The sequence below is a fragment of the Vigna radiata genome, chromosome 11, assembly GCF_000741045.1.
Source record: "Vigna radiata var. radiata cultivar VC1973A chromosome 11, Vradiata_ver6, whole genome shotgun sequence".
NCBI classification, from domain to species: Eukaryota; Viridiplantae; Streptophyta; class Magnoliopsida; order Fabales; family Fabaceae; genus Vigna; species Vigna radiata.
The window spans coordinates 5416229-5439141 of NC_028361.1; the positions used below are offsets into that span (position 1 = coordinate 5416229).

Consider the following 22913-nt stretch of genomic DNA (forward strand, 5'->3'; position numbering starts at 1 on the left):
TAATCATGTTATTCTAATCAACAATATCCATTAAATTAAAAAATGTTAAGAATTTTGAAAACTCAATAAAACAAATATTTATAATAAAAAACCAATTGAAATCAATTAAATTTGAGATGCTAAAGATTTAATCAAGTCAACCATGTTATCTTGACAGTCTCTGTTTTATAATTCCATTTAAAAACTTTAATTTTTTATTTATATTTACATTTATTAGTTAAATATAATATTTTAAGATTAAAAAGGGTTGTAAAGTGGAAATAAGACAAAACAAAAGGTGTTAGTCGTATTTAATATTAGACTTTATTTCTTATTTTTTATATAAAAGCATATAAACAATACAAAGCAAAGTAATATGGTCTCAATTGACAGGGTAAAATCAATTAGAAGAATTCAATTCAAGAGTATAAATATTTTGAATATTAAATATAACAAAAAAATTATAAAAAATTCAATTAAAATACGCCAATTTACAAACTACTCTAAACTTAATTAAGTGTAATATTAAATACGACTACTATAAGCGTTATTGATGTAGTGTTTATATAAATTTGTAAATAAGCGTTTTTTTTACCATATTTAATATTTCTTTACACATAATATATACTTAAATTTAATAGTATCATGAAATATAATATATTTATTACATTTAATACATGTCATAAATGCAATATAGTATTAAATGAAAAGTATTTATTACATAATTTAATGTATTCATTGCAATTAATATATAAATATATTCATTTAATAATTTTATTAATATATTATATTTGTGAAGTACAGTATTTTTGTTAAATCTAATCTATTTAAATGAAAAGTATTTATTACATAATTAATATATATTCATTACAAATAATATATAAATATGTTTAATACTGTTATCAAACAAATTATATTTATGAAATACAGTAATTTTATTAAATTTAATACATTTAAGAGGTATAATATATTATTAATGAAAATTAATTATTACATAATGTATAATGTTACATAATATATAATTAAATATAGTAGTATTATATTAATGAAAATTAATATAATTATTAAATTTTAATAATCTAATAATTATAATATGTTATCATGTGAAGCTTATTTATTGCATAATTTAATACCTATAAATAATATACATTGAAAATGCTAATTTTATTATTTAAAACATGTACTTCACAAAACATATTTTAAAATATTCCAAATTTATATTGGTGTTTTTATTAACAAATTAGACGAACATTTTCAATCTTCGTGTATTTAAAATTAATTATAGTAATTGCTGTTGTTGATAAAAGCACATTTAAAAAAAAACAGAGTAAATTCATATTAAGTTGATTTTCAATTTATTTAAAAATTACATGTAAAAACTTAGTTATTTATTATTATATGAGACTATTTTTTTTTCTGTACGTATATTGTCTCTTATTTTTCAGATTGTTATGTGTAATCAGACTGTTTATTTTGACCATAATTTTCTTTAAAGTTTATCTGTTTTAAGTTCGGATTAAATGATAAAATATATTTAGACAAACACTGCATGTGAATTAAGTCCAGATTTAGTTAAAGTAAATTAAAGTAATAAAAAGACGCAAGTATTAAATTTTGTTTCTCTTTTAAGCGTAATTCAAATGGAAGATTCAAAACAGAATAAATTTAATTTTCTTTCGTTTAATACTTATTCAATTTTGAGAAATTTTCTTTATTCAATTTATTAATTTTTATTTAACAAAATTCCTATTAACATGTCAATTAAAAAGCATTCGGAATATCATATAAATATTCAATAAAAAAATTTAAAAAAAAATAAGCACAGACAAACGTGGATTTGGTGGGAAAAAACGTTGGAGTTGAGAGTGGTGGTCCCAATGCGGTACGTAGAAAGGAAATAATAATAAGCCTGGCATGAAACGGCACCATATATTATGCAACGTTTGTGCTATGACAACTCATTTCTGAAGAGTTATTCTTTCTTCACTTTGCTTCATCTTCTTCACCAATCCATTTTTCTCCTTTCATCAATCTTTCTGTGCGCATCCATGGTGAACAGAAATTCTAGCTGTGCCTCCAAATATCATGTTTGTATTACTTTCTTCACTCTTTGTTTTCTCATTTTCTATAATTCCTTTCATTTAGATGTTTTATCGTCTTGTCTTCTTCGTCTCCTTCCATTTCTTTGAAATTGTATCGCATCGATAGTTCAGAATTGAACTTAGATGATAGTGTGTTTGCATGTATGGAATTGGATGTCGAAGCCTGGAATTAGCCGTCGTCGATCTATTTTTGTGTGTACAAATAGTAGAATTTTAGTTTGGGAAATTGAGTGGATGTTTGGTTACTGATACATTTTTTATAAATGAGCGTCGTTCCTTGAATGCTTTTCTGCCGCTGCCAAACACGAGAATGTGGAGGCAGATTATTTTATTTTATTTTTATGAAATATATGGACTTTTGTGTATTTCGATGTTTGAGGCAATATTTGTAAGACTATTTTATGCCGTAATATTGACAGAAACAACATGGAAAGTCAGCGGGAGAGGTTAGTAGAAGATCTTTGAAGGCCAAGATTAAAGTGTTGACAGATAAATACCGTGCCGAGAGAGGGGTATCAGTTAAAGTAAGGGCTTTTTTCTTAATATTTTTAACAAGAAGTTTGCATTTTTAAAATTTATTTACTGGCATATACAAAACTACTTGCCTCTTGAGCAGATTTATATTTTCTAAAAAATTGTCTCCTGGACAGCCAACCAATGCACCCTCAATGAATAGATAAAATATGAGAAAGCGTTTCTCAATTGTTTCTATTTCTTTTTTTAAATTGATAGATTTTCTATCCGGAATTGTTTATCGAGTAGTGTGAAGTTGCTGCGTAAAATAATTTTTGAAACAAGAAAAATTAGAACGAAAAGTCCTGTAAGTTCACAATTGCATGACTTGATTGTTGAAAATGTTTTTTGTCCCTTTTATCATCGGCAATGTTATTAGTTAATTTCGTGGAATTAGTATCTAGCTCTTTTTCTTTTGTTTTGTGGGAAAGTAGACAATGCCTAAAGTTTAAACAAATAGCGCAAATTAAAACATATTGCTATTTGCTCTTGAAATCTGTAGTATGACAATATATACAATATATGTTTAGTGTAAGTAACATTTGCAACAAAACGATTAATTTTTTGGAAAATTGATGAACAAAAGCATTAGAGACAGGACACCCCAACAACGGTGCCACCTCAAGCTCTACCTATCATATGCAGCACATCTAGAATATTTTCCTCATGGAAAGCCTAGAGGACTAACTATGGATCACATTCAAGCTCAAAATTATTCCAACCATTTCTTTCCGCATGCCCCAAAGCAAACATAACTGTTAAAATTTCAGCAGCAAGTGCAGAACCCACCCCAATGTAAGTTGAGAAGCCATCAAGGAAATTACTTATATTGTCTTGAAAAATACCACCACAGGAGGGGTGCTCAAGATTACCACCAGAAACCTCATCACTGTTGCATTGCATGCAATCGTATGAAGGAGGAAACCATTTAATTTCCAAAATTTAGGAGCCGGAGGAGGACAATTAGGGAAAAAAAATTATAGAATTCTAAAATCATCCATAGAAACAACCCTGTACCCCCAAAAAGAAGACCCTGAGGTAGCCATTTCCAACTAACTATTCGCAAAAGCCTGACCAATTGATAATGCTTTATTGGCCAATCTCAGAGTTCCTCGTATACCAAGTCAACCATATTATATGAATCGCTTTCAATAAGATAACAAGAACTAATTGACTATTACGTGAGGAATGAAGTTCAAGATAGTACCTATGGAAACAGACTCGTAGTTCCAGTGAAAATATCTTTAAACTAAATTCAAAACCGTCAAGCAACCCTAAAGTGGAAAAAGATGTGCTGAGAAGTTATCTCCATGCCACCACAGAGACTATGCAGAGGCCACAGTACTTCCACTTTTACATGAATTTTCATCAATAGTGTCATGCACAAGTCTCCAATGAAGGAATGGCCTAGATAGAGGAATCGTTGGAGACCAAATCATTTTCTTACCAGAAACATATAGAGCATCAGATTTTACATGAGATATAGCAGCTTTGAAAGTCCATATCCCGTCCTTAGCAGGCCTCCAAATGACTTGATCTTGCTGCTCAAGGATCTGAAACCCGAAAGTTTATCTATCACATAAAACCGGTAATCTCTTCAAAACGTTTCCAGGAACTTGTAGCAAGTTGGAGCATGTGAAATCTTTTACCGTAGCAGATAGCTTAGAGCTAATATTAGTAGGGATATGAAATGCTACAACAATTGAGGTATCCCGACACCACACATCATTCCAGAAGTTAATATGGGATCAATCATTTAGAATGTTTTAGAATGTTACGTGTTGTTAAGCCAAACTAGTAAAGCTGTTACATTTGACAGCTGTCCCTCTATTCCTTTTCTATAGCTTTTGTTTTCAGTTTTATACTTTGTATATACTGGTTGACCCTTATATAAATAAGGGTGTTGCTCTGTTTTGAGTAATACAGAAAATACATACATGTTACCTTTCTATCTTGTGCCAGAATCCTTTATGGTATCAAGAGCTGAGTTCGAAACCTATGAGTGTAAGGAGTGAGACAAACTAGTTCATTAATTTGTTCTTTGGTTTTAAGAGTGTATCCAGAGTGGTGTGTGAATTCTTCAAAGAGAGCATCTTGAGGTCGTCAAGAAGGGAGGTATCTTGAGTCATCAAGGGGTGTAGAAGAAGGATCTTTAGAAGGATAGTAGTGTAAGAAGAAGGTTACGGTGGAATTATGGCTGGTCTAGGAGGGATGATGCAAGGTTCTTTTTCAGTCTTTGATGGGAAGTGTTTTGATGAATGTCGTATCAAGATGAATGCCATTTTCGGCTTCCAGGATGTTGCAGATGTTGTGTTCGAAGGATTGCCTTGATTAAGTCCCTAAGCCACTGATGAAGAAAAGAAAAACTTCAAGATTCAACAAAAGCTTGATAGTAAGGCTCGGTTTCTTCTTTATCAATGTGTTAGACCAAAAGTGTTTCATGGAATATCAAAGGCAAAAACAGCAAAGGAGATATGGGAAATTTTGCTGAAAACATATGGAGATGGTGATAAGACCAAGACGGTGAAGATGCAAACATTGAGGAGGCAGTTTGAATGTCTGGCTATGGAAGAGAATGATATCGTGGTGGATTATTTTGACAAGGTGTAGGAATATGTGAGTGCAATGCGTGCATGCAAAGATACTATACGGATCAGTATGTTGTTGACAAGATCCTGAGGACATTGCCACCAAGGTTCGATCGTATTGTGGTTTCCATTGAAGAAACGCGTGATTTAGAGACAGTGGATGGAGGCTCATGAACATAGATTGAATGAGCAAAGGCAGTATTGAGATCAAGTCTCGCAAGTTAGATCCCAATTTCATGGAAAGGGAAAAAGGTCTAAAAGATTTGGCAAAAAGAAGCATACGGAAGTTCAAGAACAAGTCAGACCAGAATGGTGATCAAGAAAAGAGCTGGAAGTTTGACAAAAAGGTTAGATGTTTTAATTGTCAAAAACTTGGGCATTTTGCCAAAGACGGTTGGAAGGGTGAAGGTGCAAAGAATAAACCCAAGAATCAAGCTAATCTGGCACAAGACAACACATCTGAATATGGTAAGGTGCATGCTGAAAAGCAAGGAGCTAGCACGGTCCTTATGGAAAGAGGCAGTGTTGACTGCCTGGAGTTCCATCAAGCCAGATGTAGAGCATAGAGTTTTTGGGTCGGTTTGCTTCAAACATGTGCCAAATCAATTGAGAAGAAAATTGGATGATAAGGGAGTGCCACGAATTTTAATTGGTTATCATGTAACTGGTGGGTATAAGTTGTACAGTCCAGAAACTGGACAAGCAACTATAAGTAGAGATGTGATAATTGATGAAGATAGAGTTTGGGATTGGAAGTCTATGCAGAGAAAAAATGTAACTCTTCAGTTGGAGGACGAGATTTTGAGAAATAAATCTAATCCAGTTGAAGAAGAGTCTACTGATCAAGGAGGAAACCTGAGAAGATCCTCTAGAACATCACAGCTACCTTCATATTTGAAGGACTATGATTTGTTCTATGAGGCTGCAGTAACTTCAGAAGGTAATCTTGTCCATTATGCACTTATAGTTGAAGTTGAACCTGTTACTTTTGAGCAAGCTGCTTCAGATGATAAGTGGCTGAAAGCAATGCAAGAGGAGATAGATTCTATTGAGAAAAATCAAACTTGGGAATTGGCTAAACTGCCTGCAGATAAAAGGCCGATAGATCTGAAGTGGGTTTATAAAGCTAAAGTAAATCCGTAAGGAGAGGTTGTTAGATGTAAGGCCAGCCTGGTTGCAAAGGGATTTCTACAAAAGGCTGGAATAGACTATGGTGAGATGTATGCACTAGTGGCTAGAATGGAAACGGTGAGACTACCTTAGCAAATCAACTTGGTTGGTCATTACATCAATTGGATGTGAAGGTAGCTTTTCTAAATGGATGGCTAGAAGAAGAGGTCTATGCAGTGAAGCCCCCTGGGTTCGAAGTAGAGGTGCATCAGGGAATGCTATACATGTTGAAGAAAGCCCTGTATGGGCTAAAACAAGCCCTGGAGCCTGGAATCAGAGGATTGATCAATTCATGGGCAACATTGATTTTGAGATGTGTGTTGCAGAACATGGTGCCTATGTGCAGAATAGTCAAAGAGAAGGAAGAATTGAAAGACTAATAATGTGTCTATATGTGGATGATATGCTAGTTACTGGAAGCAATGAAGTTCTAATTCAGAAATTCAAACTACATATGCTGAGTGAGTTTGAAGTGAGTGATTTAGGCAAACTAAACCACCTTGGCGTAGAGTTTGCTAAAACTGAGAAAGGGATAATGATGCATCAATCAAACTATGCTAAAGAGATGCTAAAGAGATGCTAAAGAGATGCTAAAGAAGGCTGACATGCAGAAGTGTAATGCTGCAAATACACTTCCAGAAGTGGGTTTGAGACTTGAAACTGATCCAGAAGAGGAGGCTGTAGACGCTACTTTCTATAGAAGCATGGTAGGAAGCCTAAGATACTTGTGTAACACAAGGCCAGATGTGAGTTACAATGTTGGTCTTGTGAGCAGATACATGCAGAATTCAAAAACATCACACCTGAATGCTGTAAAACGCATTCTAAGGTACATACAAGGCACACACAACTATGGTATTCTTTTTCCACGAAGAAGAGAAGGCGTGGAAATGAGAATAAAAGCCTACTATGATGCAAAGTGGTGTGAGGATAAGTGTGATAGGAAAAGCACAAGAGGTTATTTGTTCTTTCTTGGAAACTCACCAATATCATGGAGTTCAACCAAGGAACCTGTTGTAGCTTTAAGCTCCCGTGAAGCAGAGTACACAGCAGCATGTGAGGCAACATGTCAAGCTATATGGCTAAAGTTTGTGATGGAGGGATTGAAGATGGAATTGGCAGGGAAAATACAACTTTGTGTTGACAACAAATGTGCAATAGATCTAGCTAAACACTCTGCTTCTCATGGAAGAAGTAAACATATTGAAACTAGATTCCATTATATCCGTGATCAAGTGAAGAATGAAAGGTTGGAGCTGTGTCATTGCAAGTTAGAGATACAATTAGCTGATATTCTAACTAAGGCTTTGAAGTTTGAAAGATTCAAGAGTCTCAGGAAACTTATTGGTGTTGTTGGAACAATCTAGTTTGGCTTAGGGAGGTGTATTAGAATGTTTTAGAATGTTACATGTTGTTAAGCAAAACTAGTAAAGCTGTTACTTTTGACAGCTGTCCCACTATTGCTTTTCTATAGCTTTTGTTTTCAGTTTTATACTTTGTATATACTGGTTGACCCTTATATAAATAAGGGTGTTGCTCTGTTTTAAGTAATACAGAAAATACATACACGTTACCTTTCTATCTTGTGCTAGAATCCTTTACAATCTCCTAACGCGCAATCTACATCATGAACTTCAAGTATGAATCTAGCCAAAGAAGGACACAGAGAACGAGACTTGTATTTATTTAATTGAGTTATGTGCTTAAAATACCTAGCACGCATCAGCTGAACCCATTGAGAATCAGAGAACAGTCAATCATTAAGTTTCATTAATCTTCATTAACCGTTATTAATAGCATATACAGAGCACATAAAAGACTAATATGGAATGCAAGTCATCCAATCTTGCTAATGCAATAAAATTGTATCGTTGTCCAAGTTAATCAAATCAACCAATTATGAACACAAATGTATGACAACATATATACACATATAAAGCCTGAGAAGGGGGGCTAAGGTCCTTGCCTGCCCCCTTTTAGTACACTCCTAATTGGGAATGACTTGTTTTGAATACTCTTAATTAGAATGAAATTAATTTTAGTTATGTTTGCACAGGAAAAGGTTCATAGACATTGGAGGAATCTTGAGCCTGTTTTTCCAACGAATAAGAGAGTATTATCAGGGAATAAGTATTTGCAGGTAGGGGAAAACGTCAATAAGCTGTGTTTGAGAATTGACAATCCTTTATGTAAATTCAACGGGTTCCCTGAAGCTACACCAGAGGAGGATCGATTCAATGATGTGGACATATCAGCAGCAGAAAGTATTAGGATTCCAAACGAGGAAAAACTACCAACATATACGGCTTGGGTATATGTGGCCAGGTGTGTTTGACTTTGAGGTTTCATAAACTAATCTTCTGTCCAGATAGATATCCAATACAATTTTTGTCATTGGAAAAAATTACCCACTTCTTGATTTATATTTTCTTTTAAATTAGAAAATATTATTGATAAATTCGTTTGCAGATTGTATTTTTTGATTTTTCAAAATTTTCATCACTGAACAGAAATGAGAAAATGGCTGAAGATCAATCGGTTATTGGAAAGTTCCAGATGTACTATGACAATAACAGAGGTGAAATGATGATATGCAGTGATAATGAGGAAGAGATACCAAATACCCAGAATGATAAACATGAATTCACTGAGGCTGAGGACCAAATTCTGAGGTAAATTAAGATGTGGACTTGCATGTAGTAGTTCTAGTTGCTTATGAAGAAAAAGGGAATTACAACAAGAGCTGAAGATCCTTATTGAAATTTTTGTTGTGGGTCATATATAAATTCTTAATTTACATATTTGTTTGCTGAACAAAATAGGGGACCTATTGTGGTTTTCCTTCCGCAAGTAATAGGAAATAAGATCTTTATCATCATCACACAACATATCTAAATTGAATACCAAATTTATACTTGTTGGGTATCATTTTTCTACTCTATTCAAATGTTTGAAGCTTCTCTATTCTGGAATTACTATCTCGACTCTTGAATATTAGGATGACACTCGAGGAATATGGGTCTACTAAGGAGGTATTGGGTATCATTGAAGAGATTTTTGAGACTGACGATTCAGAAATTCAGGTAATCTAGAGTAACTTAAGGACGTGAATATATATTTGACGCTCATTAATTATATTTAATTATTCATGGATATTTTGAACTATCATCTTTATGGTTTTGGAGATTTTTTTTTCTTCATTAAAATGTGCAGGAGAGGTATGAAATACTAAAGGAAAAGAGTATGGAGAGTCTGGATCAACATTCTAAAGATTGTCATTGTAAAGGATGTCAGAGTCATCATGAAGTATGCTTACAGAAAAGTTTGGGTGGGACTTTAGAAACTTTTGATAAAACCTTCTGTCGTCGATGTTTGGTACATACTAAAACATTATCTTAAGATTCTTGCCATTCCCATTATGTTTAATATGATATTAAATATTTTGTATCTATCTATGCTTTTACAATTTTCTTGGGCAGATCTTTGACTGTGCTATCCATGGCACTGATCAACCTTTAATATGTCTTGTAAGTAGAAATGTTTTATGTTCTTTTTAATTTAACGTGTTCCAATTCCATCAATAAATTAATTTGATGATTTACTTCCCAGAGCGAAAAACATGTCTGCTCTGAACCTGAAGTTGGTAGGAAACCATGCAGTGATCAATGTTACCTTCTGGTATTCTTCTTCTTGTTCTTGGTTGTTCTATTAACTTGTGCAATGATAATATTTTTATTAAAATTAGCAATATTGAATTAATAAGAGTTAGTAAACATTAATGAAACCTAACAAGAATTAATAATTGTTATTTAGTAAATGTGACTTCCAATAAACATATTATAAATATATGTATTTATATATTGTCATTATTATAGAATTTGAGGACTTTCAATTATTATCATTGTCAGATACTTTTATTTTTATGTGTAAAGGCAACAAATATTTTTGTAGTAGTATCATTTGTGAAAATGTTATTTATCATGTCAGATATTTAAATATTATAAAGCAAAACAAAAACATTCCTTCCTAAACAGATTTCTGGATGCGTCCTTAATAAAAAGTAATTTGTTAACTTGTGTTGACATAAATTCGTCGATAATAAATGTTTTCCATCCATTTAAGAAAATTAGATGTACAGATATACTTGCAAAAGCACCACTTTATCTACTTTCGTTACATGTTTGATGATAAAACAATGTAAAAGGCTTTGAGTTGATCTCTCTTTCATTTTCTCATGGTTAAAGGATGTCAGGATTTCGTTTAATAAATTTAGCTCATTGATCTTTTCAGGATAAAGGAATTACACCAATGGAAGTGGATGTCAGGATTTGAATTGATCTCTCTTTCATTTTCTCATGGTTAAAGGATGTCAGTATTTCGTTTAATAAATTTAGCTCATTGATCTTTTCAGGATAAAGGAATTACACCAATGGAAGTGGACACAACTTTGCCTCCTAATGAGCCTCGGAGTTCTTGTGAGCTGAAGAGAACCTCAGATGATATAATTATCAATATTGGCAATCATTACAGTGAACTAAGTTTGGATGCTAGTGACAATGAAAATCACACAACATCTAGTGCATCTTTGGAAAGTCTTGGTGAACATGCTTCAAAGAAATTACCAGTTTCTGGTAGCTTTGACCATGGTGAGCGGGACAAAGGAGTTATGAATGGACGAGAAGATCTTACAAAGGAGACAGAATTTAATGAGATGCCCATTTCAAAGGACGTGCAAACTGATAAGATGATAAGTGACTCGGATTGGAGACCTACAGAGAGAGATTTATATTTGAAGGGAGTAGAAATGTTTGGAAAAAATAGGTATGGAGCTTTCTCACTCTTAAAAAACACTTGGATCATGTTAAATAATTAGGTTATTATTATTATTCTTCTGAAAAATGTGTATTGGGTTGAGAAATGGCAGAACAAATTATGCTTATACTGTGTGTATGATGTGGATGTGTTGCTTTATATTTGGTATGTGTTTTGTTGTTATCCTGTAGCCAGTTAATCCTAAAATCATGGACAATGAGACATTTTATAAACATAATCATGGACAATGAGACATTTTATACACATGTTTTCCTTAATATCTTTAACAAATTATGATTGTTTTTTGTGTGTTTTTGCTTATGCTGTGCTTCCCACGCTTTGCAGTTGCCTCATAGCCGCTACTTTTCTTACTGGCTTGAAGACTTGCTTGCAAGTAGCGAGGTATATGTTTGCTGGTGGAGAGTCAATGATCCATGGATCCACAACAAATTCAATCGTGGATGGAAATGAAAATATCAATGCAGAGTGCACAGTGAGAGTTATTACAAGCATTTGTTTCCCTGTCTTCTGTGTTTTCTTCTATTGACATAATTTTTCTAGAGATGTGGGGGTTGTTTCATGATGATGGAAAATTTATTCTTCCACCAATATTGTGTAAAATAGTTATAATACAATTTATTGAGTAAACAAATTTGAATGGGGAACACTGATATATCTTGAAATGTCTTGCACTTGCTCAAATAGCAAGATAAAATATCAACTTCAGTAGTTGATAATTTTATAATTATTGTAATTATTTAGGGGCTTTGGTATTTTGTGCTTCCTAACAGGGGAGGGTATTTTCTTGTATCACACTTGTCTAACTGAACTTCATAAATCAATTCAAAGGAAAACATAATCGCTGAATGTTCAGTTTTTTGTACTTTGAACATAATTTTCGCAATGTTTTGTACTTTAAATTTGGGTTAATTTGCTAGGACCTAGAAATGTCATCAAGATCAAGATCACAACGGAAAAAGGGAAAACCTAGGAAGTTCAACTATACTCGAAAGTCTGCCGGTCTGCCCCCAAGATGGAGAAAAATTGCTTATGGGCAAAACCTGTGCAATAAGCAATATACTCCTTGTGGATGTCATGGAATGTGTGGAAAGGAATGCTCTTGTCTTCTTAATGGAACTTGCTGTGAAAAATATTGTGGGTATGTGAATTTTCATTTAGTTATGTCTCTAATCCTTCTTTCTATTAAAGAAATAGAGCAACAATTGCACCATATTTTAAATTTCTCATGACCATGTGTTGCCCAATTTAAATTACTTAGTGATAACAATCTTTATGGGTGTCTAATTTGAATATTCAATTGCAACAAGGATATTTTGTATTTGTCATGGTCATGTGCTGGCCTTTCTGAAGTACTTTGTTAACAATCTTTTTGGGGTATTTAATTTAAAGATTCATGTCCAACGAGGGTGATCTACATAATTATTTAATATGTTTTTCCCAAGTACTTTAACTCAAAAGGAAAGAAACGAGATTTTTCTTGGAGTGCTACAAGAGACATGTGGACAGAAAGCTTTAAAAAAAATCCATGCTTAGCAAAAAGCATGAAAATGCGTTCTCAACATAAGGTTTTCTTGCTTCTACTTTTAGGTGTTCAAAGATGTGCACAAATCGATTCAGAGGATGTCATTGTACTAAGAGTCAATGCAGAAGTCGATTATGTCCGTGCTTTGCAGCCAATCGTGAATGTGACCCAGATGTCTGTCGAAATTGTTGGGTTAGGTAATGTCATTATTTTTTTTTTATCTCTAACTTCATTTTACTTAGCTCTCTTAATATATTTCCTTTATTGTACTTCAGGTTGTTGAGAAAGACATAACTAAGGCAAATAGTTTGATCCTAATAATTAGGTAGCATATGTTAATTCAAGAAGATGAATCATATTTTGGGTTAGAATTAAGTGAAAACTATACATGATATTAATTTCTCTTTGAATATACAAGTAAAGTCATTTATCTATAATAGAAGAAATATGAACCAAGTTTAAAATACAAATAAGAAATAATAACAAATTAACTAAAGATAATATATTTAACACTTCTCTCAATCTAGTGCATACAAATTGTATGTATCTAGTTTCTTACTAATATAACACCTTTGTAAAAATATCTGCATTTGCATTTGAGTAACTTCAAATGCTTAATGATTTGCGATATGACATAAAAGGCAAATTATCAATCCAGAATATTTTTGTGAGCAACAAATATGGAATGTTGTTCTATGTAAATCTCTTCTTACAAATCACAAGTAAGAAATACATTGTTGACATCCAATGGATAAAGAGATCATTGTTAAAGAGTCATCACGACTATAAATAAACTAACAAAAACCATTTTTTTCACGGGAGAGAAAGCCTATATGGATGGGTCAAACACAATTGTGATAGAAGAAATGTCAGAAGAGGTAGCAGTGCAAGAAGCCATAGATGAATATGAGAAAAACCTTAAAAATTCAAGATTCTTCAATTAAGGCACCTGAAAAATGAAAAAGAGAGAAAAGAGGAGACTAGACGCGCGAACCTGGAAGAGGAAAAAGAGGGACCTGATGCTTTAAATTGTTACAAGACATGTCATATGCACGACGGAATATGGAACAGATCCACAACTTCAAAAGACGCCAAGGGTATATAGGAGCTCTGATAAGGCATCATTAGCAGCACAGTGATCACTTGACTGAGACGATCAAAATTGTGTGATTATGGATCAAAACTCCAATAATGACAATTGTAGCACCCGCAATGGCAGCGACAGTGGTAGACAGTGTCACTGCTAACAGCATAGAGATAACAAAAAAAAATTCTCAGAAGTAACTCAGCTCTAAATACCATGTTGCATACATTTTAGAGGCATAAAATATAATTATTCTCTGTTAATTTTGTCTGTTGCCCATTTGGATATGTATCTTGGTTTCAGAATATATTCATTTGTTTAAATACTATCAATTAATTTCAGAATAGTTGTATTAACGACTTCAAACTTTGAGTCTATGGAAGTGATTAGGATTTTTGAAGATTTTAAATGTGACATTTTTTGTACAGTTGCGGCGATGGTTCATTAGGGGAGCCACCTCGACGTGGAGATAGCAAATGCGGAAATATGAATATTCTTTTAGGACATAAAGAGAGGGTTAGTAAAGACTTAATTCTTCACTTTTGCTTTGTGCCTTGCGTCATTCTCCTCCAATTGGTTGACTAACCTTATTTAATTAAATTATTTTGAAAATTTAGTAGTTTTTGAATTTAGAAATAAAAAACTCTATAATTACTGTATTATTTAAATTATTTGTACTTCATTCATGAATAAAATGATAAATATATAAGTATCTTACGTTGTGTTTCTGATATCTATTAGATTCTTTTGGCAAAATCAGACGTTGTAGGATGGGGAGCCTTCGCAAAGGTTGATTTTTTATTTTTTTTTACTTTTTGTTTTTAAATAATGTGATTACATGCTTTCCTAACTAATTGATAATGCATTTCAGAATCCGATTAACAAAAGTGTTTGTCTAGGAGAGTACAAGGGTGAATTAATCTCTCCTAAAGAAGCAGAAAAACGTGGAAAACTATATGATCGTGTCAACACTTCCTTCCTTTTTAACCTCAATAATGAGGTAAGTCTTGACCCTTTCATTTTTATCAACATTTTCTTTCATGTAAACAAAATTTTCTCTTGACCCTTGTTCTAATGTTTTTTATATGGACATCAGCATTCTTGTAATTTTCATAAAGTTGTTTGAATGATTTAAGATCTAAAATCTAATAGTTGTTAGTTAATTTGTACAACATATAGATATTATTTTTCTTTATTTAGCAAACACATGATTGATTCTAGGTAGTGAATGAATAATACTTGATACTCTTACCTCATCAAATGTCTAACTTAATTTCGCTAAAAAGCGAATTATACAATCTTTATTCCTACGTAATATTGAATTACGTGCACATTGAGAAATAGATTTGTAATTATCTAATTTCTCTCAAAGTATATTGTGTTCGATAAAATATTGTATTCTTATTCAATTTCCTTTGTTAAAAGAGGAAATCTCCTATTGTAATTCTGAGGTCCCCTCATTCAAAATGCTTTTTGAGATTCTTCCAAGCTTTGTGTACATTTTGGTGAGGCTAAATTTCAAATCTATGATAACAAGATTATATTATCTTTGTTATCATTTGTGCTTGGAACCTAAGTTATTATGTGGAACAAGTGTGTTGTTTCGTAACTCTAACTTGTTCTTTGAAACTATCATGCAACACATCACATATATTAAGTGGAAAAACATTGTTTTGAAACACTAACTTGATCTTTGAAATCATTACTCAACACATCACTTATGTTCAAGAATAGTTATTTCTTTACAATGTTGGATTCATCATTACATTCGATGTATTTTTGCTTAAATGAATGTAAAATGGGTTACTTTGATCATGAGATTCCAAAATAGTTCCATTAAAATCATTATTCATGTTAGAAGTGGAAGTAAAATTATTGTTTTACATCGGTAAAGGAGAGAGCTCCCATACCACATGCCAAAAAGGAAGAGAAATGACACAAAAGGAGTGAATTGTGTATATTAATTTCGTGCAGAAGAATATACATATATACATACATACATACATACATACATATATATATATATATATATATATATATATATATATAAGTTCGTGCCTTGTTTAAATCTCAACATTTAGACCTCAACAACTCGTCCTCTTTCAGGACTACAGAGCAATTTTACTTAAGATGTTGTCAAAATATCTTTGTACTTGTCCTGAAAGATGTTGTCAAATTTTTTAGGACTATTGACTCTTATTAAAGTTTTAACATAACTCTTTGTCATCAAAGTACCTAAATCTAAGCATAGCTTGCTAATGCATACATTAGGACTTTTGGTGTAAACTTTACAACTATATTTGCTAACCTATTACCAATTCAGGTAAATCATGGCTAAAGTACCCATTCAGTTCGAACTCCAAAAAATCAAAAGAGATATTACAGGCTGATTAGTCATGTTATCTCTAGTGGTCCATTCTATGTTTAATATTTATCCATCAGATTGACATCTATGTTCAATTGCTTGTTTTGTTCGCAAGTTGACTTTCCTAAAATGGGAGTGTGCACTCTATAAAAAATTTATCTTTGAATCAGTAAAACTACTGATTATTTGATTAGAAATTTGTCAGCCTTATCCATCATCTCTTTCCAAAGAAGTATAATATATTATAATTTTGAGAACAGTTATTGTGAGTTTTTGTTCTGCACATCTCTCATCAACGTACTATTTGTATTTTGATAGTGGGTTATTGATGCACATCGTCTAGGAGACAAATTAAAATTTGCGAACCATTCATCAAAACCCAACTGCTATGCAAAGGTTAGTCCCAATACCCACTTATGTGAACATATGAAACATACTATTGATGTCAACATAGGAATTGTCAAAATGATTGGACTACTGGATGGGTTTCATAGGTGATGTTTGTTGGAGGTGAACATCGAGTGGGAATATATGCCAAGGAAAACATTGAAGCTGGTGATGAGATTTTTTACGACTATTGGTATGATCTAGAATGTGCACCATCTTGGGCTCTTCCACCAGAAGACAATGCTTCCAAAAAAGATGAATTAGGCAATTCTCAGAGCAAGGGAAAGAAACGTTAGTCTCACTAATGAGCCCTAACTAAGGAATATGTGTTTACGAACTATGGTATCTTCTCTAAAAAACGAAACTTTGATATCCTATGTGAAATAATCAAGGCCTAATATCGTTTGGATACTAGGCCTTTTTTGTTTTAGACATAATTATTTTCTATTTATTAAATACTAAATTTGGATATTTACATTGATATTGTTACTAAATTGTAACAAAATAATGTTATTTCAATTCCTATGATAATTTTTTACCATTTATTGTTTTCTTAATTAAAATAAATTGTTTCTTTATAATTTATGGAAAGATCTTTTTTGAGATTTGTTTGTGTCGAGTGAGTTTGTTCATGCTGAAAATCTAAGTATCATTCTAAGTTTTATATTGATTGCAAATGATAAAGTTGAATACTAAAGATAAAGATCCATAAATTCACTGTCTTAAACGTTTTTTATTGGAGGTGATATCAATTCCTTATGTGTAGGTTGAATTCATGTGTCATGGGTGTTGTTTCTCTCTGATGATCCTCTTTTGAAAGATCCAATGATTGGACTATTGGATTGGTTTCATAGGTAATGCTTGTTAGAGGAGAACATCGAGTGAGAATATATGCCAAGGAGAACATTGAAGTTAGTGATGCAATTTTTTGTGAGTGTTGGTATATGTCTAGATTATACACCATCTTAGACTCTTCCACCAGAAAACAATGTTTCCAAAAAATATGAATTAGGCATTTCTCGGAGTAAGGCAAAGAAACGTTAGTCTCACTAATGAACCTTAACTAAGGAATATGTGTTTTTCAAAAACGAACTTTGATGTCCTATGTAAAATAATCAAGGCCTAATATCATTTGGATAGTAGGCCTATCTTATTTTAGACATAATTCTTTTCTATTTATTAAATATTAAATTTGGATATTTACATTAATATTGTAACAAAAGAATGTTATTTCAATTCTTATGATTTTTTTTTACCATTTATTATTTTTTTAATTAAAATAAATTATTTCTTTATAATTTATGGAAAGATCTTTTTTTTAGATTTGTTTGTATGGAGTCAATTTGTTCATGTTAGAAATCTAAGTGTGAGTCTAAGTTTTATATTGACTACAAATGATAAAGTTGAGTACTAAAGAAAAAGACCCATAAATTCATTGTCTTAAACATTTTTTATTGGAGTCAATGTCAATAGGTTGAATTCATGTGTCAGGAGTGTTGTTTCTCTTTAATGATCCTCTTTCGAAAGACCCAATGATTGGACTATTGGGTGGGTTTCATAAGTGATGCTTGTTGGAGGAGAACATCAAGTGAGAATATATGCCAAGGAAAACGTTGAAGCTGGTGATGCGATGTTTTATGACTATTGATATATGATCTATATTGTGCACTATCATGGGCTTTTCCACCAGAAGACAACGCTTCCAAAAAAGATGAATTAGGCATTTCTCAAAGTAAGACAGACAAAGAAACGTTGGTCTCACTAATGAGTCTTAACTAAGGAATAGGTGTTTACGAATTATGGTATCTTTTCTCAAAAACAAAATTTTGATGTCCTATGTGAAATAGTCAAGGCCTAATATTATTTGGAAGTGGTTCCAAATGTTAATATCCATAAAATTAGCCTAAACATTGTGAATTGAAATAGGAGCCTCTCTTGATTTAGACATAATTCTTTTCTATTTATTGAATACTAAATTTAGATATTTTCATTAATATTGTTACTAAATTGTAATAAAATAATGTTATTTCAATTCCTATGATTTTTTTTACCATTTATTGTTTTTTAATTAAAATAAAATTTTCTTTATAATTTATGGAAAGATATTTTTAGATACCGTTGAGTAAGTTTGTTCATGCTGAGAGCCTAAGTGTGAGTCTAAGTCTTATATTGACTAAAAATGATAAAGTTGAGTACTAAAGATGAAGATTCATAAATGGGTGTTGCTCCCTCCACCTCCCAAGTACTTCTCCACATCCCCGTTATATTCATTTATTTCAAAAATATTTTACATCTCCCCAATATTTTCTTTTATTCCACAAATACCCTACACCTTCCTATTATCCTTAACAATCTTTCTCTTTCTCTCTCTACATTAATGGAGCATTTACATGGCTCATTAATGGAGCATTTACTTGGCTCAGATTTGAACTTCTCATATATTCCTGTCAATACCCAATTTCGTCCGGATTATTAAATACAAATGCCTAGAGTTAAAAAGAAATTTCATTAATTAATTAATTCCTTTTTAAGAAAAAATATAGAGAAAGAAAAAGGAAATATTTTTATTTATATTTATTTTATTTTCCTTTTTATCTTATTTTATTTCATTTTATTTTATTTTATTTATTTTTTCTTCCTTCAAGTACTTTTATTTGTTATTTTTATTGTTTTTATTTTTATTTTTATTTGTCCCTTGTTTTATTTCACTTTATTTATTTTTATCTATTATTCCTCACCCTTTCTTTTCTTTTATTATTTATTTTTTTTCTTTTTCTTATATTTCGTATTAAAAAATGTTGTAACAAAAAAAAAACCCAAAGGAAAAAAAAAAAACAAACAACAAACAAAAAAAAAAGGAAAGATAAAAGATTTAATAGTCAAACTGTGTTTCTCCTTTGAATTTTTTTTGGATTGGCGGTCTTTTCTTTCACTCTTTCCTTCCTACGGCGCTTTCTATCCTGCAACACACAACGGCGTGTACCTCTACACGCAATCGATTTCCCTTTTCTGGTTAGGAACCCCTGGGCACCATGGTTTTTGTCACTGACTATGCACCAAAGAGGAATAGGGTTTGAGAAAGGTGGTGGCTTTCGCAGATTCGGAATGGATCCTCTCGGGTGGGGTAACAAGAGAAGGTTGACTTCCGGAAGGGACAGGGGTCATTCAATACTGAACTCCTTGAATCACTATAGAGGAGACTCAGAGAGTTGAAAGGGGGGGCGTCAGTTTACTCAAAAAAAACTTCTCAGCGTCTTCCAAAAAAAAAAGGCACACAATATCAAACCAAAAAAAGGAAAGAAAAGGAAAAAAGGAGATCATTCACCTCATAGAGACTACTACTCTCTACTCAACGGAATCCTTCTCAAGATTTTCCCACGATACCAAACCGATCCTAACATTCTAACCTCAACCACATTTCCCTTTCAATTCCAATTCCTCACCTTCAACAGCATCCAGGTTTCATCCACCAAAAACCCCAAACATCGAAGACTCGTCATCAACGCCGAACCATCACATAGAGCTCTTGACTCCGGACCTTCATCACTAACTTCGTATATCCTGTCATAGCAACCGTAGAAGCTCCAAGTGGTAAACGAGTAAACTCATTTCACAATCATTGTTAAAATGTCTTTTTACCCTGCCTTTATAATGCCTCTATATGCTTATGAATAGTTGCCATTGAATATTCTGAGCGTTGTATGCATATCTCGTTTTTTTGTTGTTCAACACTCAATATACACGATTTGCTTCTGCACATTGTTTGTTATACATTCATGCCGACAACATAAACGCGCTCTACCACTTTCAACGATTAGAAACCAATCCCCTCTGTGTATAACCCAAACCTGCAAACCGATATCCCACATACATACCTTCATCAGTCTTGATCTTTACTACATGCCGTTTCTCTTCTCTACAAAGAAAAGAACCAACCCAGATCCCCAATCGGTCACACCTTTGTTTATCTCAAGCCTCCAACAAAAGAGTTAATCCCCTTGAACAATAGAAACAAAATCACAAACAAATCAAATCAACAGTCAAGAAAAGCCCTTCAGAGCCAGATGAAGACGGAAACGTGCGGCAAGCAAGAGGAAAACTTCCCTTCCATGCGCTAGTCAGAATAGAGAGAGGAGAGGAGCTCGACACTGTGGCTGGCGAAGATCCTGAGTGCAGCGCGGCGGTGCACGCGGTTTCCTCCGACACGACGCGCGGCGGCTGACTAAGGCTGGTACGGTGGAAGCTGGTTCAGCAGAGGCGACAACGCTCTCGAGCAGGGAGGCAAACCCTTCTCTGTTTGTTTCGTTCAAAGGAGGGGAGGCTAGGTCCTGGACGTTCAATGCAAAAGTGGGGGTCATATGATAGAACCCAAATTTCTGAACCAAGGGGCGTTGGGTTAAATTCCTGGGCCAGGTTCTGCTAAAGAAAATTTCCTTCCTGGTTCACACACCCCTAAACCTCATTGCTATTCCCCGTCATCATGGGCTTAGATTATACACTCCTAGTTTTTCACCTTTGCGTTTTTTTTTATTTAAACTTGTTTGTTTGAATTTTATTCTATGTTTTTTGTTTTTACCTAAACTCATTCCCTTTATCTCGTGTTTTGTTTTCATTGGGTTTTTGTTTGTTATAATCTAACATTCACTGTACACACGGTCACTTGCCTAATAAAAAGATTCAATAAAAATCATAAAAAATATAATAGGTACAAAAGAAGAAGATGAAATTATAAAGTTAAAAAAATCATTTGAGGATTTATGACAGCATTTTTGTTTGCAAGTGAATACATAGAAATTTTGACTTATTAACTTTATATTTATATAAATTGCAAAATTATAAAAAGTAACAGCCTTAGTGTTTCTTAGTTATTTAATAACTATAACATAATTTTAATTTGTTTCTATTTTAGGCTTTTTCTTTAAAACGTAAGTAGCATTTTCATCTTATATTTCATAATTGTATTTTAAATACTTACATAGATAACATTGTAAAATAATATCATTGTTTCAAGTAAATATCAATTTTATTTTATATTAAATATTTATGTAACTATTACTACTATTTTTATAATCTATTTTAAATACTTATGTAAAGACAATTTTCATATTGCAAAATGTACAAAAAAAAAGAAGATAAAAAGTAAAAATTATAAAGTAAAAAAATAAATAAATAATATTTTAAAAAGGTTTAAGCACACGTGCGACCATTCGCGTCAGCCTTGTGTTGGAAACCTTTTTCTTCTCCTTTTAAAAGAATAAATAAAAATTATTTTAAAAGGTTTAAACACACGTGCGACCATTCGCGTCAGCCTTGTGTTGAAAATCTTTTTTCCTCTTCTTTAAAAAAAAAATAATAATGATAATAATAAACAAAAATTATTTTAAAAGGTTTAACCACACGTGCGACCATTCGCGTCAGCCTTGTGTCGAGACCTTTTCCTCCTTCTCTCAAAAATAACAAAAATATTTCAAAAGGTTTAAGCACACGTGCGACCATTCGCGTCAGCCTTGTGTTAAAACCTTTTCCTCCTTCTTTCAAAAANNACAAAAATATTTNAAAAGGTTTAAGCACACGTGCGACCATTCGCGTCAGCCTTGTGTTAAAACCTTTTCCTCCTTCTTTCAAAAATAACAATATATTGTAAAAGGTTTAAGCACACGTGCGACCATTCGCGTCAGCCTTGTGTTGAAACCTTTTTTCTCCTTCTTTCAAAATAACAAAAATATTTTCAATAGGTTTAAGCACACGTGCGACCATCCGCGTCAGCCTTGTGTCGAAAACCTTATTCTTTTTCTTTCAAAAAAATCAACAAAAAATATAAAACATCATGTTTTCAAACAATCTCCCAAACATAACTTTAAAGAACTACGTAACCCTGATTTCCCAGTCCAACTGAGAATACGTAGGAGCAAGGTCAATCCTTGTCGGGCACAAAAAACACAAAAATATTTTGTTTTCTTTAGAGTTTTATTTTATAGGGAAATTAAACATTTTGCAAACCACCTCGAATTCGCGTATTTAGTTAAAGGTACTGCCTTAGGGCAGGCGTTGTGGGGGTGCTAACACCTTCCCCACACGTAATCGACTCCCGAACCCAATATTTGGTTTTCGTGGACCGTGTTTTATCATTTTATGGTTTTTCCGTAGTTTTCCAGAATAAACTATGGTGGCGACTCCAAAACTCTTTTTCAAACTCGTTTTCTTTTTGGATCGTCCCGTCGCGATTTTCCGGTTGCGACAATTCCCTTAAATAAGTTTGATTCAATCTTATTTTTGTTGTTCAATATACTTTTTTTTCTTCAAATTACTTAATAAATAGTAAAATTTTGTTCCAAATTTCTAGAAAAATCTTTATATATATATATATATA

General features: G+C 32.6%; 1 protein-coding gene and 1 long non-coding RNA gene across 2 annotated transcripts; one reads left to right on the forward strand and one right to left on the reverse strand.

The window, feature by feature from the left end:
- The first annotated feature begins 1873 nt into the window (after positions 1–1873).
- LOC106776653 (histone-lysine N-methyltransferase EZA1) lies at positions 1874–16947 on the forward strand. Its single transcript, XM_022775791.1, has 18 exons — positions 1874–2066; positions 2501–2605; positions 8409–8677; positions 8863–9024; positions 9351–9435; positions 9566–9727; positions 9832–9879; positions 9962–10030; positions 10643–10672; positions 10764–11173; positions 11510–11657; positions 12103–12323; positions 12773–12904; positions 14220–14307; positions 14533–14580; positions 14663–14791; positions 16475–16552; positions 16651–16947. The coding sequence occupies exons 1-18, from the start codon at positions 1914–1916 to the stop codon at positions 16837–16839; spliced, it is 2526 nt and encodes an 841-aa protein (XP_022631512.1). The 5' UTR covers positions 1874–1913; the 3' UTR covers positions 16840–16947.
- A 2485-nt stretch (positions 16948–19432) lies between these two features.
- LOC111240598 lies at positions 19433–21129 on the reverse strand. The gene is made up of 2 exons (XR_002666046.1): positions 19869–21129; positions 19433–19731 (listed from the first exon to the last, which is right to left on the reverse strand). It is a non-coding gene; the product is annotated as an uncharacterized LOC111240598 (long non-coding RNA).
- Positions 21130–22913: the final 1784 nt, after the last annotated feature.

Bases quoted from the DNA above. Each gene is read 5' to 3' on its own strand.
- LOC106776653 (XM_022775791.1), top strand. From the start codon at position 1,914: ATGCAACGTTTGTGCTATGACAACTCATTTCTGAAGAGTTATTCTTTC. The intron at 10,031-10,642 runs GTATTCTTCTTC...TGATCTTTTCAG, and splicing joins GTGATCAATGTTACCTTCTG to GATAAAGGAATTACACCAAT. The intron at 12,905-14,219 runs GTAATGTCATTA...TTTTTTGTACAG, and splicing joins TGTCGAAATTGTTGGGTTAG to TTGCGGCGATGGTTCATTAG.